We start from the raw sequence: 16,654 nt of genomic DNA, 5'->3' as shown, positions 1-16,654 counted from the left end.
ATGCAAGTAGAGCCATGCTCGTATGCGCTTTAGCCTGTAGATTTGGGGAATTCGTGCATGCTGTGTCGGTGCTGATGGTGTGAGTTGGGAATACATCAACCACCATCTATAATCACCAGGAGTCGTCGTATTGGGATGGATACCAACCAATGTCAGCCTGGACTTTCCATCAACACAGCTCAAACCTCGCTCAACCCCCAAGAAGGTACGGAGTAGATACTTTATATATCCACCTCACCATTCTACGATGATCCGAAACACAAACCCCGAAACCACCCCAGCAAATATCAAAAACTACACTTCGCGGAAGAATATACATCAAGAACCAGAAACCCTCAAGCTCCCACTTCCCCAACGCTATCCAATAACAAACAGAAAGTGACGCGCAATCGACCAACAAATCTTGCGCTACAAACAGCTATATATAGAGACACTTGGAGGAGGTTTACATCAACCAGCATCATTGGTCTAGTGGTAGAATTCATCGTTGCCATCGATGAGGCCCGTGTTCGATTCACGGATGATGCACTATTCTGTTCTTTTTCTTTTTCTTCCACCTTCTGATGTAGGCGAACTATTTTGCCGCTCGCGGAGGCATCCTTCTAGCGCGGTGGTTATAGCACCCGTGATCCCTTAGTATCCCTCCCCGCTGCTTATGCTGTGCGTGCGCATTCTCTTTCGATCGAGTACGTGCTCGCCCATCGGCTTTCGGACAAGGATACGCTGGGTCCTCCATCAACGGAAGGCGCTGTCAACTGCACCCGCAGCTCGGGGGACGGATTCTCCGCGATGGGGGTCCCGTGTTTTCTGTTTTTGTGTGGGGATTCTCGGTGCTTGGATTGCTGATCTTACTTGGGTCGTGGTCCGGTTGTCTCCGTTGTCTACATAGGCATCGTTCATAAAGACTACTGTACTCACGAGGATGACTGCTGTCCTACACCAGTCTGATTTTCCCAGAAGATAAGAAATTGCCATACGACGCATAAAATATAAGTATAAACCCAAACAGAAGATATACTTCACAGTCGGCCTGCGAGCAAGAGAAAAATGAAACGAAAAAAAAGTAGAAAGAAAAGTACAAGGGAAAAACGTCCCGTTAGCCACCACGGCTAATGGGGTCTCGTTTTGCCATCGTACACACACCACACCACCGCATACATACTACCCAGCCTCAGTCGGCTGTGCATGCCATCACAGTCGACTCCTCAATGCCCTTAGTCAGAACTACCACAATCCTTGGAGGCAGCTAACGACCCGTGTAGACCCCGAATCACGACACCCTCTAAGCCAGAAGAGGCTCCTTCTCCTCAGCCTCAACGGCAGGCTGCTCAATTGATTCCACCAAAGGAGCGACGGGAGCGGCGGGGGCCACGGGCTCAGCCTTCGGGGCTTCAGGGAAGTCGGGGATCTTGATCTCGGGCTCGGCCTCGGGTTCCTTCTTGATGACGGGGCTGCTGGCAACCTTGGCCACCTCGGGGGTCACGGAGCGCGAAGCAGAGCGGCGGTGCACGAATCCCTGGGCCTTGGCGCTGTAGTCCTCGACGTACTGCTTGACGATGCCCGTCGCGTGGGCGGTGCGCTCCTCGGCGATGTCCTTCAGCTGGTGGGCCTGGCTGTTGACCATCTCCTGGAGGTGCTCGATCTGGGCATCGATGACCTCGCGGTTGTTGATGTAGACCAAAGGACCCAAGTAAGCAATGGTGACGGTGATGAGGGAGAGACCCCAGAAGGGAAGGAACTTGATCAACCAGTAGGCGGAGAAAGCGGCGAGGAAAGCCTGGTGGCCGGTTAGCGATGCGCCATGTGTCACAGGTGTAGCATTGACATACAGCAATGGTGTGAACAAGGTTCTCGGCGAACAGAACGCGCTGGAATTCGATCAGGACGAAATCGACGAGCTGCTCAAGATCCTCCAACACGGCTTCGACCGTCTCCTTGGGAACGGTGTAGTATTTGCGAGGGCGGAAAGATCCGACGACGCTCTGCTTCAGGGCGAGTTGACCACCCAGCTCGGCGAGAGCGGTGACTATTGAATGTATTAGTCCCCCGTCTTAGTATTTGCTGTGCAGGTTCCACTCACAGCCCAGAACCACATAGACAAATTTGAAGAACCATCGGAGGAGCGGAAGGTAACGGGCGGCAAAGATGAAAGCTACAACGCTGATGAAGGAGACGGCGGTGGCTCGGGGTTGTTCCCACTAGTATGGAATATCTGTTAGGGCTGGTCTGTGTGGGATGGATTCGCAGTCACTCACGCTCAAAAGGCTGTACAGCAGGGAGTGGTAGTCTTTGTGGAATTAGCGACAAGCGGCGTGGCACAAGTGTGAGTGGTACATACAAGTTAGGGGCTGGCCGGTCGCGGCGGTGGTGGAGGGAGTCACTGCTGCGTTGCGCAGCTCGCGCAGCTCTTGACTGGTGCGGGTCGCCTCGGATTTGATGTTGTCGGCCAGAGGTCCTATGAGACTGGCTGTCAGCTTTGATTGCAATTGAGGTATGGCAACAAATTCTGCTCCCCCCAGGGAAGAAACCGGGACTAGGAATTGGCGCTTACCATTGGTAATAGTACCTAGGCGGAGGGATCAGTGGTTAGCTTGTGTAACTCGATTTCGAACTCTCGGTGAGATGCGAAATGTGTGGGACTGAAGATCAGGCGAAACATTAGCTTGAGAACGCTCTTCCCTCCATGCGACTGACCAGAAGACTCGGATACGTACCTTACCATGGCCGTTCACGTTGGGATAACTCACGTCAGCAGCCATGACGAAAGTTGTGTGGGTTCGGAAAGCTGGAAAGATAAGGAAAAGGGTGGATTGTCAGGGGAAAATTGAGAGAAGTTTGAGCTGAGCTGAAGGAAGCTGCGGCGGTTGAAATGGGCGGGCGGACGAGACTGCAGTTGAACACAGAGAGAGGAGGATTAGAGAGATTAGAATAAGAAGAGCTTGAGTCGAGCGGGGATGGGGGAGAAGATGAAGAAAAAGGACGAGGGCGAGAGTGAGAGCGAGAGAAGGTGATGCAATAATGGGGTCGAGCCGGCGGGTGGATTTGATTTGGTCGTGTGCCTTAGGTTTGACTCTACAGTAATAACTCGTTTGCCTTCCCTTCCCCAATACGAACAGAACCAAACGAACATGTGATGGCCTCGACCGGTGTTTCGGATTAACTTGCACGGCCAAACTAATTATATCTTTGATATAACCCAGCAGCTTATGACTTTTGAATTGACTGATTGAATAAGACAGTGTGTGCGCTTATGCAAGGGGACTCACTGCTCACTGCTGGGAGAAGATCCTTCGAGAGCTCATTCATCCAGCATCCATCAATCAATCCATCCAGCGAACAGGAGTTCGTGCATTGAGATGCATGCTCTGCAGGTCGAAGATCCAGACTTGTCCTCAATATTTGCCAGCTAATTCACCCGTCTGAACCTTGAGAGAGGACTGACACTCTCTGTTCTTTACCGGTTTAACTTCCACCATTATCATTATCTCCACTACGAAGCTCCTCCCCAGTCACCTCTATAGTCCACAAACGCATTGTTCGGCTGTGTTTACTTCGGTCTGGGCTGGGATGATGTCACTCGCCGTTCACACCTCAATCAGTCAGCATCCGCTCACAATTGCTTCTAATTGAGAACCATCCAGCGCTTTTGTAAATGTTTCCATTGGTGACCGACACGAAACCGGAATCCAGCACAACCCGGCAGCCTACACACGCTTGGGATATTGGTGCAAGTGACGCAGCGGTTGGTGCTGAGCTGTGGAGGGGCCAGCATCCGATCATAAGCTGCCAACCATTTGGTGGAGGCGCACTGTATCGAAAAGCACATCATCCGCACTCAATCTAGATCTGGCCATGAATGATGTCACGAAAGTATATTTCACAGTGCTTAGTCGTCGTTCTATGTATGTACGGAGCAGCTGGTCCTTTGAGAGGCAATCAAGGGAAACTGTTGCGTGGCAATCCCACTTTGCTATGTGCATGGTATTTAGCCAGGCAGCAACAAGACTTGCTACAAGAGATAGAGCAAAATTGTAGTGGAGAAGAACCACTTTGTTTCTGGATAGGTAGCTAGTAATAGTACCATAGCCAGCACAAACCAGGATGATATGTTGGTAAGCTATGCTAAGTAACTATGGACGGTTTATGCTCAAAGCTTGGTGCCTTAAGCGCCAGGCACCAGTGATGTAGAGGTCACGTGCCGGAGCGGGACTCACGCGTTGGCCGATGTTTTGATGCTTCAAACTCCGGACGACAGGCCTGAAGCCCACCGGCCGACCATCAATCCTCCGCCGACACACCACGGTCCTATGCTTCATTTCTTGACTGTCACTAAAATCTAGACTGGGCCCGCTTGCCCTCGACCCTTTACGATCAATTTTAATGTCTTCTTGACGACTCCGATCCCCAATCCGCGTTTGTTTACATCGCCATGGCTGCGACCGGCGCGAGGGCGCAGAAGCCCGTTGGCTCTGCAGCGTGGATCTCATCCGAAAAGGAAAACTGCATGCAGCTTGTGGACCAGGAAATGGAAGAGGTCGAATATCCTGTGCGCCATGAGATGGATTGGTTGAATGAGCATATGGCCGAGATCTTCTCTACCAACCAATTGTCCGTTGCGCCCGCATACCCGTGATCCCATTCTCCGATGCTGACTCTCGCCCAGTAACTTCACCGATGCGTTCAAGACCCCAGGGAAATTGCGCGGCAAGACCCCGCGGACTGCGCGAAAGCGCGATGCGACCGAGCCTCGTGTGGTACGTCGACCCGTTCTCTACTCCTGGAAAGCATTGGCGGACTCATTGCTTACTGTCTACAGCCTTTGAGTGAGATCTTCTCCTCTGCACACAATAGCAAAACAGAGAACAAACTCGAAAGCAAGCATGACAGCAAACCCCCCGCAAGCCCGGCAGTTCAACGCTCGCCCGCCAAGGCACCCGTTGCTCCCCCTGCAGCACCAACCCCCGTGACAGAACCTAAAACTACCACTACCAATGAAGCAGCTCAACCCGCATATCCCGACTTGAGCAAGAACCTCAATTCTTTCCCGGAGTACAATACCGACTCCGGCTATCATGGCATGCCCGAGGGAGAAGAAATGGAGGAGGATGAGGACGACGATGTTGTCTTGACACAAGTACAGCCTGAATCCCAAACATCGACACAACCGATGGAGACCGAGCCTATTGCTACGGAAGAACATACCCAACTACCAGAAGAGCGCCGCATGACAGCAAACTCCTTCCACTCCGCCCAAGAGAATGTACGCCACCGAGGCGAAACAGTTGAACCCGAGCAGGTCGAACCAACACCGAGCCGAAACGCGCCCTCTCAGTCGCAGCCTCAAACAGAGCCAAAGGAACAAGAGTCCGCTGTCACGCCAGCATCTGAGCTTGAGGAGAAGCCCGAGATGGAAGCCGTGAGAGAGCCTGAAGATGAGCCCGAGCCTGAGACTGAAGTTCAGGCCGAACCCGAGGCTAGGCCTGAAGTTCAGCGTGAGATCCAGCGTGAGGAAAGTGTGGAACTCGAGGAACGGCAGGAACGGCAGGAGCCGGAGGAGCCTGAGGAGCCCGAGGCGCGTCAAGAGCCTGAGGAGCCTGGCGTTGAGCTCGAACAGGAAATCGAGTCGCAACAAGCGCCAGAGCCTGAGGTCAAGCCCGTGCAACAGGACGAGCAGGAGCAACAGAAACACAGCGGGCGAGAGACAGTACCGGAGCTCAGCCACCAGCCGGTGTCAGAACCTGAGGCAGAGGAAGAGCCTGCCAAAGCCGTGGAGCCGAGCTCACCTGCCAAGACTCCCGCCGCACCTGCTGCCGAGCCTGTCCAGGAAGGGAAGGAGGATGCTAAGGATGAAATGGCTCTCGATATTGACGATATCGGTTCTCCCTCGGACGTTTCACCTCCGGCACGCCCCCCCATTCGCAAGAGTAGTCTTTCGTTCGCGTCGCTTCCTGCACGCGAGCCATTGACCAAGAAGAGTCTGGGAGGTTCAAGACTGTCTCGCACAAGCCATCTGGAGATCTCTAAACTTAGCAACACCGGGAGCTATCTTGGTAGGCAGACTGGAGGACACAGAACGACACAGTCTGGCATGGAGGATGACACCACACATAACGATAAGATGGATATCGACGACAATAAGGATTTAACTGATGACGGAGAATCGGATGTTGACACGAAAGCCAGCAAGGTCCATACCAAGTCCTCGACTCAAAGGCTGCATGAGAAGATCAGTATGCTGGGTAAACTGCAGCCATCGCGACCAACCAAGTCAATCCCTGCAGTCTCGCGTTTATCAACCGCGCAGGTCACTTATCCCGACTTGCCCATCTCCAAGCCCGAGACGAGACCAGAGGTTCCTAGCCAAAAGCCCCGTGATGCGCCAACTGCGGAGCCTATGCAGATTGACGACGACTGGATCAAGCCAATGAACTCGCCCTATCGGTCGAACACACAGGCACACCAACGAACTGACAGCAAAGACACCAAGTTGTCGGGAGCTAGGATTCTGCGGGCTGCTGAGGACGATCGTTCTTCTGCTATAGACAATACGAGAAGTGCGACAGGAACAACAACTACCGCAAAGCGCACTTCGGACGTGGGCCGCGGAAAGTCGACAACGCCTCTTTACTCCTCCCCACAACGTCCTGGTCATCAAAAGAGCGCGTCGGCTCATATTGACTCCCAGTTGTCGACGACACCTGTTGGCTCTCCTGCGCCGGAACGATGGGATGGACCCTTGAGTGCGTCAAAGTCAAGACTCCAGTCGATCGTGCAATCTGCGAAGGGCCTGTTCACGAATACCGGAGGCGTAGCGGCTGCGGCTCGAAAAGAAGCGTCCTCACCAGAACAACCACGCTTGCGGCCGAGTGGTCGTCCCATTAGCGAGTTGATGGATAACCCGCAGCGACCACAGTCTGCCCATCTTCTCAGCCCCCCACGCCAGGAAGGGCGTAGAACCCGCAGCTCTACCGAGAGAGAAGAGAAGCGTAGGCAGATGGAGCTCGAGGAACGTGAACGGCAAGAGGAACGTCAGCGACAAGAGGAACGCCAAAGACAAGAGGAACGTCAACGATACGAAGAACGCCAACGGCAAGAGGAACGGCAACTACAAGAGGAACTGGCCGAGAAAACCCGGCAGCATGAGAAAAAGAGGTCCATGCAACTCCGGTCTGCACAAGAGAAGTATTCTGCAGACGAGTCTCGGGCAACTTCCGAGGCCCCTGCTGCACCAACATCCCAGAGATTGCCCAAACTGCAAAAGTCATCCAAGGAAACAGAGTATGCAACGGAAACCGAATCCAAGCCCGCCGCCCCATCGTCTATCCCGCAGCAACAGCAAGCAAAGGGTCGTCCTGTTAAACCCACTCGCGAAACACTCCAGAAGCCCAGACCTCAGCCTGTCTCCATTCGTGTGGGCAGTGCTCTTTCTCGGCCCATAACGCTGGGATCGTCAACCATGTCTTCTGGCATGCGGGAGTCCAGTGTCCCCGCTCCGACACCGGGTTCTGCGGTGAAGCCACCTACCTTGAAGAAGAAGGCGAGCAACTCTTCACTACACACTGCATCTTCTAATAGCAGCTTCAAGAGTTCTATGTCTACTCAGTCACAGCGCAAGGCTCAACTTGCAAGTGAGAGAAAGCGTGAACAGGAGGAACGCGAGGCCAGGCGTCGAGAGGAGCAGCGCCGTGAGCTTGAACGGAAACGAGCGGCCCAGCAGCAAGAGGAAGCTCGTCGCCAGGACATGCGCAGTCGCGCAGAGGCCGAACGACGCGAGCGAATTGTTGCTGAAGACCCTAAGAAAGCCGCTCAACTTCAGGCAATCGAGAAGCGGAGACTTGAGAGCCAACGGAGGCTGGAGAGGCAAGGAAGCCAACAGCCTGAAACCCATCCGGAGAGGTCGGCCTCCCAGGCTGCTCAGCGGAGTGAGCTGGGAACCATGAGACCAGCTTCTCGTCTCGGATCCATCCAGCCTTTCCATCGCTCCGTCAACCAACCTCAGCCTAACCCGGCCAAGCCTCCTAAGAGAGGCCTGGACGAGGAGGCTAACCAGCGGCCTACGGCGTTGAAGACGGGCACGGTGCAACCGGCAGGCGAGTCTAAGCGCAGAAGGACAGAAGACGAACAGAATCGCATGTCCTCGATGCGCCCTACAATGGCTCCGCCAATCCGCCAGTCCAACATCCGCAAGGTAATTCCAAGTCGTTCGATGGTACATGATTTCATTACTAACCTCTTCATAGGAGCCCAAGAAACCTTCATTCTACAGCCAACCACCAACCTCGATTCTGAAGACTGGACAAACGCAAAGACCTGCGCATCCTATGGACATGTCCAAATATGCCAGTGGCAAAATCCCGTTCGCAGAACCGCCGATGGCACCGCCCGCTGCGCATCGGACGCCCGCTGCCAGCTCATCGCAAAAGCACCCAGTCAAAGAGTCGCCCAGCTATCCCAATGGCGAGAACATCAACCTGCCGGAGATTGCCACGGACAGCGAAGACGAGGACTCGGAGGCCGAGATGCTCCCTGTGCCCAAATGGGCCCAGCCGAAAGAGTTGGAGTCGCTACTGCGACAACAGGAGGGCATGGAGGCGGACTCTATTTTTGGCCCTATTGCCCCATTCTCCCTGGAGGAGACGTTTAAGGGGGACAAGAAGATCAAGAAATTCCGCGAGCGCACCAGTAGTGCCCATTGGTCTGGCCCCGACGGACTCACGCAAGATGAGATCCGACGCGATTTGGCCGAGCGTCAACGCTTGCGTCTCAATGGTGGCTGGACCTTTAACTAATCTGCTGTTACCCGGTTTCACGCTTGTGTGATACTTGATGGACTTTTTTTTCGTGTTTGTGAATGACAACGGGGGCTTTGGGCTTTTTTTCTTTGGGGTCACTGGGGAGCTGAATTCTGCGAGCAACGGCTGGTGGGCATAACCGGTCTGGCGTTTGTTCATATTTCGACTTAGGTTTCATGTTTTAGCTACACACACAATCGCGTTATGCACTTACCCATAGACCGATCTAGCCTGCTCTCCCAAGCATTTGTGTAGGTGCTCGTGAAGGTCGCGGCTCGAATCCGTCGAGGGATTCGACGAGGGCTTGGAACACAGCATTGTATCCGGTACTACCATGACATAGTTAGGAGCATTAGCCTCTGATCGCCCACCGGACTCGACTCCCCTGTCTTCCTCGCTACCCTTGCACATCCATCCCGCCGCATCCCAAGTAACAGCAATAGCGGATGTTCCTCGTTCCCCGTTCCCCGCTTCCGGCTGGGATCGCTGGGATGGATGATCCGTGCTGTACTAGTACTAGTACTGGCCTCGGACAACGGACGGGGGTCTGGTCGGGTCGGGTCGGGTCGGGTCCCGGGTCCATCCAGCCCTTCCCCGGGCCTAGACTTGCTCCTTCGCCAATGTGTCTCCCAACGTTTGAGGATGGTCGCGGGATGCTGTACTACTGCATACTGCATACATGGGGCCGGGAAAAAGAGGAGCTTGACAGGCAGGGAGGAAGGGGTAAAACAACCCCTGGAGGGGACGAGTTGAGTTGACCGTGGCCGGGCAGACGAGGCTGTAAGTAGTGTCGGCCAAGGTTTTTGGGGGGTGGGGGGGGGGTGGTTTAGGCTACTATTTCTCGAGTCGTTGTTGTTGTTGTTGTTGTTGTTGCTGTTGCTGGTTGGGTAGTGTAAGACTGGAGGGGGCCAGGGGAAGTGGTGGCTGTGCCGATTCTCCATCGGGGCCTGGGGCCTGGGGTTTGGGGCCTGGGAGGTGGTTTGTCTTACTGTGCTTGCCCAGTGAGATATTGGTATATTGGGGATATTCAAGGTTCTTCAGTACAGTTGGAATGGATGAATCGAGGTGCGCGGGTTCTGTGGGGTATGAGACACAGCGTGATCCATGATGCTGATGGAAGAGTCCTAGTCCTAGTTGCCTTAGGTACAGTTGGTTTTGACGGGGCGGTCTGGAGTGTTCTGGATGAATACTGGAGAGGTTCAACTGTGTTTCGGGTTCAGTCTGGGTAACTTGGCTTGGCTTGGCCTGACTTGACCGGACCGCTGAATTAGAGAGTACTAAGAGTGTATGTGTTTGCACTGGTTTGGTTTGGTTTGGTTTGACATCGGCTGGGTTGGGTTGGGTTCTGATTCAGCCACCGAGGGCTGGGCTGGGCTGGCTGCTGGTTTGCGCGACATTGGGGGTCTAGACTTTTTCTGGCTTTGTTTTGGATTCGGGGGGAGTTGAGTCGGAGGGTGGTTGGGGGGTGGGAAGATGTAGATGTTGGATTGAATTGACCTGGGGAAGTGTCACTGCTATACTATACCTCTCGTGAGGATAACATTGTCTATAGTTATACTCTTTACTATCTGACATACAGTACTGGGTCCAAGTGGGGCGGGTCGAACCCATACCCACTCCACCTTTCGAACCTCTCGATGTGGGTGGGTCATCTCTCTGCGCCCTACATCCAACATCTTTTGAGGATCTTTCCTAAATGATAGAACTCACAAGAATACTCTCGGATGCATCGGAAAAGACAAATAGTCCGACCTTCCCGGCCTCATATATTCGACTATACCCCGCATGGACCAACTGCATCTGGGACGCCTTCGGCCTGGCCACCATCAGCGTGCGCTCCGGCTCCATCTGCTCGGAAGTGCAGTTCCTTATTGAGAATGATCTAGTATCTTGTATCGAGCACAATAGCCAGGACATCTAGGACTGCCACGCGCACTTCTCCACCCCGCCCACCAACTAGTAGAGAGATGTGCGGGTCGTCTGCGGCACGCTTCGGGGTGAAGCAGAAGGCATTGGACTAGCTGAGAATTTGGGTTCTATGCGGGTCTGATCATGACAGTGGAGACTTTGTGACAGTTTTCTGTACTGCCATGACAGACTCGAACTTCGAGTAGGCGTGGTATTTCGGTTAGCAGCATACCTTTTGAGTATGACAGCAAGACAGCGACGGAAGTGGACGAATTGTTCCACGATCTTGGAATGATGGCGGAGTTCTGGGACTCGCAACCATAAGACGAGATTGTTGTTCAAGATGGCCTTTAGCGTGGTGTTAGCACTTCGACAAAGACCTCCGTTTAGCGCCTAGAAGTAGCCATCAAGAGTAAAAGCCCGCAACTCGAGACATATAACCAACAGGCAAATCGGAGTGACCAGAGTCTCGGTGGGTTCGAATATTGCCCAGGTATATTACTGGTATGGATTCTGGTATGCTGGCTGCTGCGGCTCAAGATGCAAATCTTCAGATCCGTGCACGGGCGGGTCAAACTCGAACAACGGCCATTGCCAACTTTCAGTAGCAGCCAACGGTACCTGCGTATCGCAATTCTGTGACTGAAAAGCATCCAGTCCAGCATCCCGTTTCAAGTTACTCAGCCACACCGGGTTGTCTGCGCACGTCTGATTCCACCCATCGTCACAGCCATACACGATCATGCGCGCATGGTCCTGCAACATCTTATCCGTGGGCACGACTTTACTCTCAAGTTGACGTGTGATATACTCCGTGAGCTCTCGTTGTATCACCGGCCAGAAATTGAGGTTCTCCTGCTCCGGAAGCTGCGCCGGTTGATCGGTCTCCCAGCTTGGCTTGAGCACGGTGATGGCAGAGGCGCTGAAAGGATTTGGCGCCAGCTGCTCCTGGCCGATCAGGTACGGCGGCATGGCGTTTTCGACGAGACGTAGCAACTCGGGTTCGAAGCCCCAATCGCCTTGCCATTCACGCATGTCGACCCCTTGCTTGTAGTGCGCCGCCAGATGATCCGCGCGGGCTGTCCAGCTGTGGAATCGAGCGTCGCAGAACCCACAGCGCGATTTGATGTCGGTAACGCTACTCTTCCACCCGCTCATGGATGCAGCGACAAACTTGACGCTGTGGACGCTGCGCAGGTGCTGGTGGAGATGATCCTTTCGGTAGAAAGTCCTTTCGAGTGGGCTCCTCTCCTGACAAATGGAGTACTCGTGAACATCCAGATGCTCCTGGTCGGGATTAGGATGTAAACAGAAAGCGCAGACATGACCGCCATCCAAGGGAACAATGGCCCCGGACGGTGCGCACCTCCACTCGTCGAGAGGAATGTGCATTGATTTCTCGTGCCGTTGCCAGTCATACTTGGTCGAGAACGTATCCGTGCAGAATGTACACTGAAACCGCCGAGACCCGCGCGCCCGACGCGAGGCTATAGTATTGGCAGGGATGTGAAGTTTACTTCGTCGACTGTGTCGGCGACGACGGCGGTTTTGATCTTGGGATTCAGAGCGCGAGAACGAATGATAAGAATGCGCTGACGTGTTAGACAGACTCGAGGTGGACGATGCACTCGTGTCGAGGCTGCTTCCCGACGACGCCGGGAGTACGCCCCATTGCTCGACGTGAGAGGTATGGCTCGCCCAGTCGACTGAAGAAGCTGAACTGGGATTGGATGAGGTGAAGGATAGTTGAGGGTGAGGCGTAGAAGGGCGTTTCGAAAGCGCCCGAGCAATATCACTGAATGCGGCCGACTCTTCCTCTGGAGGCGAGTTTTGCCAGCGTTCAAGAGGGGTCATTGACGAGGTCATTGACGATGTGGCTGCTTGGATGAGATCGGTCCGGCGTGCAGGGGCCGAATGGGCCTTCTCTTTCTCACGGCGCCTGGTGTTAGCGAGCCAATTACGTAGCTGGGTCGGTGTTAGTCCAGTTCGCAGCAGTAGCTCTCTCCTTTCCTCTTTGGATGGATAAGGATGGTCCTGATGTTGGCTCAGCCATTCCTTCAGTATACGAATCGTCTCCCGCGGGAATTTGTTGTAGTCACTGCGCTTGCGCAGTCTTCGATCGTGGTCACACATGATAGCAGCTCCTTCACCGGCGTTAGGGTCAGCACTTGGAGCTTCTCTGTGAGTATCGCTCCATTGTTGAGATTGGGGGTACGTGTGACTGCTCTCCGGTTCTGGGACGATGCAATCTTTATGACTGCTGCTGTTTGACAACAAGTCCGGCTCTAACACAGAAGAGTCTAGTAACATCTGTCTACAGGAGTCACATGGCTCTGTGATGCAGTTTGAATGGAGCGTGTTCTGGTTGACATCGTTGACATCGTTGACTGGACCATCGAAGATGTCGAGCGGTAGTGATGATTCCAGACCATGCACATCTGGCCAGTTCAGCACCAGATCGACCGGGGCGACAGTGAAATCGAGGTTCTCCATCAGCTTCGGGACGTCTCGTAGTAGGTATATCTCACAGCCTTGACAGAAGTTGATTCGAGGAGGAGGATTCGAAGCGATAGTTAGGTGGAGTGCAAGTAAGCTGCTGACCTGACTTGGAGGGCAGCCTCGGTCGGCAAAGTGTCGCCATTTGAGGCCTCAGGCATCAACGGAGGCTTTCAAGGTTGGTGGATAGTATCTTCCAACAACAACAACAACAACAATTGGGATTCCATCCTGTGAAATTTGTTTGAAAGTCAAAAGTTATGCTCGCATGGGATTTGAACAAAGTCATTTGCCACCCCACTGACTAAGTATAGTACGGAAGACCATTGCGGCCACTCGGCATATAGAATTTTCCTCACTTTTGCCGGCAGATTCCTTATCTGCCGAGTGGCCGCAATGGCCTTCCGTAGTATATGCTTTGTACCAGATCTATGGTTCCGAACTTAAGGGAAGAACTTGAGCCGAACGGAAATGTCCGGGCCAGGATTCCCGGGTCGGCTGCCAGTGGTTATAGAACATTCCTGTATTCAGTCTTTAATTAAGTCTATCTTTGATTCTGCTGTAGGAGCCCTGAGAAGTCCACTCCCTACCTCCTTGAGACTCAAGGAGAATTAACCACCAAGCTCTATACAAACTCCAATTCGTCCATCCATCTATAACAACTTCAGAATATGAGATTCAATCAGAATCGGTGTGGAAAACTCTATTTTACCCCGAGTATTTCTTGCCCCCGCGCAACGAAGCCCCGTACTTGAAGAGTGCCCAAGGGATTGGTAGCAGAAGGAGCGACAGGAAGGCAAAGAGACTGCCCGCCCAGTGCACGCCAAGTTTCTCGTACATCTGCACGGTAAATAGGGGGAACGTCGCGCCCAATATATATCGAATAACTCCATTGGCGGCCAGTGCTACAAGTGGAAATCAGATGAGTCCAAGGCTGTAGAACAAAATAAAGACGGGGGGAGACTCACCCGATGCTGCAGCTCCGGCTTGATAGACATCAACAAGATAGGTGATGGTTGATAGCTAAAGACAAGAAGCTTAGGTTAGTTCCACCATTCTGCATTCACACTAGATCCAGGGTTGCGGCCTGATACTTACGAAAAGAGAAAACGCCCCCACTCCAAAAGGGATCCCTGCACAGACAAGGGCAGCCCAGTGACCGCCGGCGTGAGCTTCCCAAGAGTACCTAAGCACATTCGGAATGCAGTTAGCAAGAATGAACCACATGGATGGTGCAGTCAAGTCTCAAGAGCTTTCGAGCCTTACCAAAATAGCCCCACCGGTAAAAGTACGCTGCCTGCCATAGCCGAGTAAAGGCGATGCTCAGGAGCGGCAACGCCTCCGCCAGCCACACGTGCCCTGACGTACAGAGTCTTGTCGAAAACCCCGAACATGAACGCTGCAAGAACATATCCGACGATCACGCTGATAAAGCTAAGTCCAATCTGCCGCCAGTTGAATCCATAATACACCGTCAAGACGTAGGAAGAGCTGGCGAAATAGCTGAAAATCATGGCGTAGGCGAACGCTGTATACAGGGTCAATGAGAACACGATGACCTCCGTAAACAAAAGCTTCACGGGCCTTCCAAGCCCCGTAGTGATGAAGTCTTGCAGGGAGGGCTTCATGGTGTCCGGCTGCTGTTGCGAATCTTCCTCTTTTCCAGAGTGATTGTTGTTCTTGTTGACCTTGATCAAGATTCTCTCCTTCATAGTTTCCTGCATCAGAACCGCGCCGAGCCAGACCACCGCGCAGAGAATGGCCATGACCCATTGCGTCCATCTCCAGTCACTATCTTGATCCTTCAGAACATAAGCCCCGGCGAGTGGGCCCATCGTGGGCCCAAGGAAAGGACCTAGGATGAAGAGCAAGGATGCAGGACCCCCCTCTTTTTCCAGATCCCAGATATCAGCCAGCGTGCCCGCACCGATCGCAACGCCAGCAGACCCCAAAGCCCCCGCCAGCCCACGGCATACGAGTAGGGTTGCAAGATTGTTCGCGGCCCCGGCACCAGCACTGAATGCTAACAAACAGGACGAGGTGAAGACATAGACCGGACGGCGGCCAATAGTCTCTGATAGCGGTGCTATGAATAGAGGCCCAAAGGCCAGACCAAGTGTGTATACCGTGAGCGTGAGCATGGATACAGTCCGAGATACGTTAAATCTGATCGCTATCAGATCGAGCGCGGCTTCATTGACCGATGTTCCGAACGTGCTGTTTGCCCATGGAATCAGTTCCGTTCTCCTTCCGCTTCTTTTCTGTGGGAAGTGACAAGTGACCCGCAAACTTACATCACGAAGGCCAGAATGCAAGGCACAACCGTGTGGAACAGTTTCTTCCAGATTGGCCAGTTGTGGGGGTTTCGTCTCTCGCGTGGGTCTTCCCAGGGTATCGGTTCAAAGTCTGGCTCTTGGAGAGCAGAACCCTGCAACGTTGCAAGGACATTGGGTTTGATCATTGTTTTGATCATTGTGTGCTATCCTTCGACACTGGCCCGACGAGGTGGGTAGGATGGTCGGGTTGAATTCAGCCTGGATGCAGGGCCTATGCCCATTTGTAGGGAGACAAGGTCTCTTACAGGGTATGAGGCACGGCGAGTTTGACGAGTTTGACGACGTGGGACTCGGGTGAAATTGCATGCAAAGATGTATCATCGTCGTGCGCGTAGCCCCAGCCCCTTATAAAGACAAATGGCTCTCGTATCTTCTTCGAAGTGATACCCACTCATTTTGTCCTGTTGGGTAGTTGGATTGCCAAGGTCAGCTATTGTGAGAATAATCGCTTAGCCATATGCACTAACCTCGGTCTGGAATAGTAATCATAATTGAAATAAGCTTCAAGGAACCTGCTGGCCTTTGGAAGTACCAATGGAATGGGAGGAGTAGATTAGTGTTTATGTGATCATCTCCGATCGATGTGGGGGAGTTCCGCAGGGAGTTCCGCAGGGTGGATGAGCAAATCCGCCGCCAGGTAATGTAATTGGACACCGAGCCGGCGCGACACCAAGCCGGCGGCCGCCGCGCCGCATCTTACACTCCTAGTAACTTAAAATCGAAGAACTTGTTCAAACTGCTTTATATTAAGATATCTTATAATTTTTTTAGTATTTCTTTTTATATATTAATATAGCCGATATAGATAAATATTTAAATCTTACTATTAAGATTTTTAAGAATAGAAAGTTTGTTATAAAAACCGCCTGCGCTGCTATATTTAATATTAAAATAAATACTTTTAAAGATTACTTAAATAGTATTAAACTATATACTAAAAAAGATACTAATTATAGAAAACTATCTGTAATTAAAAAAAATATATTAAAGCAGTAGCTTCTTAATATAGTCTACCGAGGGCTGTTTTTTAAAATCTATAATATTTAATTTTTTATCTAGCTGCTATATTAAGCAAAGTTAAAGCTAAATTAATAAAATATTATATTAGAATATTAGATTATT

General features: G+C 52.6%; 5 protein-coding genes and 1 non-coding gene across 6 annotated transcripts; 2 read left to right on the top strand and 4 right to left on the bottom strand.

The window, feature by feature from the left end:
* Positions 1–457: 457 nt before the first annotated feature.
* Positions 458–528, top strand: BO72DRAFT_t123. Its single transcript has one exon. It is a non-coding gene; the product is annotated as a tRNA-Gly (tRNA).
* A 162-nt stretch (positions 529–690) lies between these two features.
* On the bottom strand, positions 691–1,187 carry BO72DRAFT_98280 (uncharacterized protein). The gene has a single exon (XM_040950858.1). It carries the CDS (start codon positions 982–984, stop codon positions 736–738), a length of 249 nt encoding a protein of 82 aa, XP_040801890.1. The 5' UTR covers positions 985–1,187; the 3' UTR covers positions 691–735.
* BO72DRAFT_98250 (uncharacterized protein) lies at positions 1,134–2,841 on the bottom strand. The gene is made up of 6 exons (XM_040950857.1): positions 2,720–2,841; positions 2,339–2,566; positions 2,256–2,287; positions 2,081–2,198; positions 1,830–2,026; positions 1,134–1,777 (listed from the first exon to the last, which is right to left on the bottom strand). The coding sequence occupies exons 1-6, from the start codon at positions 2,757–2,759 to the stop codon at positions 1,283–1,285; spliced, it is 1,110 nt and encodes a 369-aa protein (XP_040801889.1). The 5' UTR covers positions 2,760–2,841; the 3' UTR covers positions 1,134–1,282.
* Positions 2,842–4,264: 1,423 nt separating this feature from the next.
* BO72DRAFT_403211 (uncharacterized protein) lies at positions 4,265–9,002 on the top strand. Its single transcript, XM_040942226.1, has 4 exons — positions 4,265–4,608; positions 4,664–4,754; positions 4,817–8,188; positions 8,241–9,002. Exons 1-4 carry the CDS (start codon positions 4,430–4,432, stop codon positions 8,787–8,789), a joined length of 4,191 nt encoding a protein of 1,396 aa, XP_040801888.1. The 5' UTR covers positions 4,265–4,429; the 3' UTR covers positions 8,790–9,002.
* Positions 9,003–10,953: 1,951 nt separating this feature from the next.
* On the bottom strand, positions 10,954–13,274 carry BO72DRAFT_98188 (uncharacterized protein). The gene has a single exon (XM_040950856.1). It carries the CDS (start codon positions 13,191–13,193, stop codon positions 11,199–11,201), a length of 1,995 nt encoding a protein of 664 aa, XP_040801887.1. The 5' UTR covers positions 13,194–13,274; the 3' UTR covers positions 10,954–11,198.
* A 450-nt stretch (positions 13,275–13,724) lies between these two features.
* On the bottom strand, positions 13,725–15,935 carry BO72DRAFT_403205 (putative MFS polyamine transporter). Its single transcript, XM_040942225.1, has 5 exons — positions 15,491–15,935; positions 14,463–15,413; positions 14,295–14,382; positions 14,165–14,219; positions 13,725–14,101 (listed from the first exon to the last, which is right to left on the bottom strand). Exons 1-5 carry the CDS (start codon positions 15,667–15,669, stop codon positions 13,905–13,907), a joined length of 1,470 nt encoding a protein of 489 aa, XP_040801886.1. The 5' UTR covers positions 15,670–15,935; the 3' UTR covers positions 13,725–13,904.
* Between the last annotated feature and the right edge of the window lie 719 nt (positions 15,936–16,654).

The sequence above is a fragment of the Aspergillus fijiensis genome (genome assembly GCF_003184825.1).
Source record: "Aspergillus fijiensis CBS 313.89 unplaced genomic scaffold BO72scaffold_20, whole genome shotgun sequence".
Lineage (NCBI taxonomy): Eukaryota > Fungi > Ascomycota > Eurotiomycetes > Eurotiales > Aspergillaceae > Aspergillus > Aspergillus fijiensis.
The sequence above is the reverse complement of the archived record's forward strand: the minus strand, read 5'-3'. Positions and strand labels throughout refer to the sequence as shown.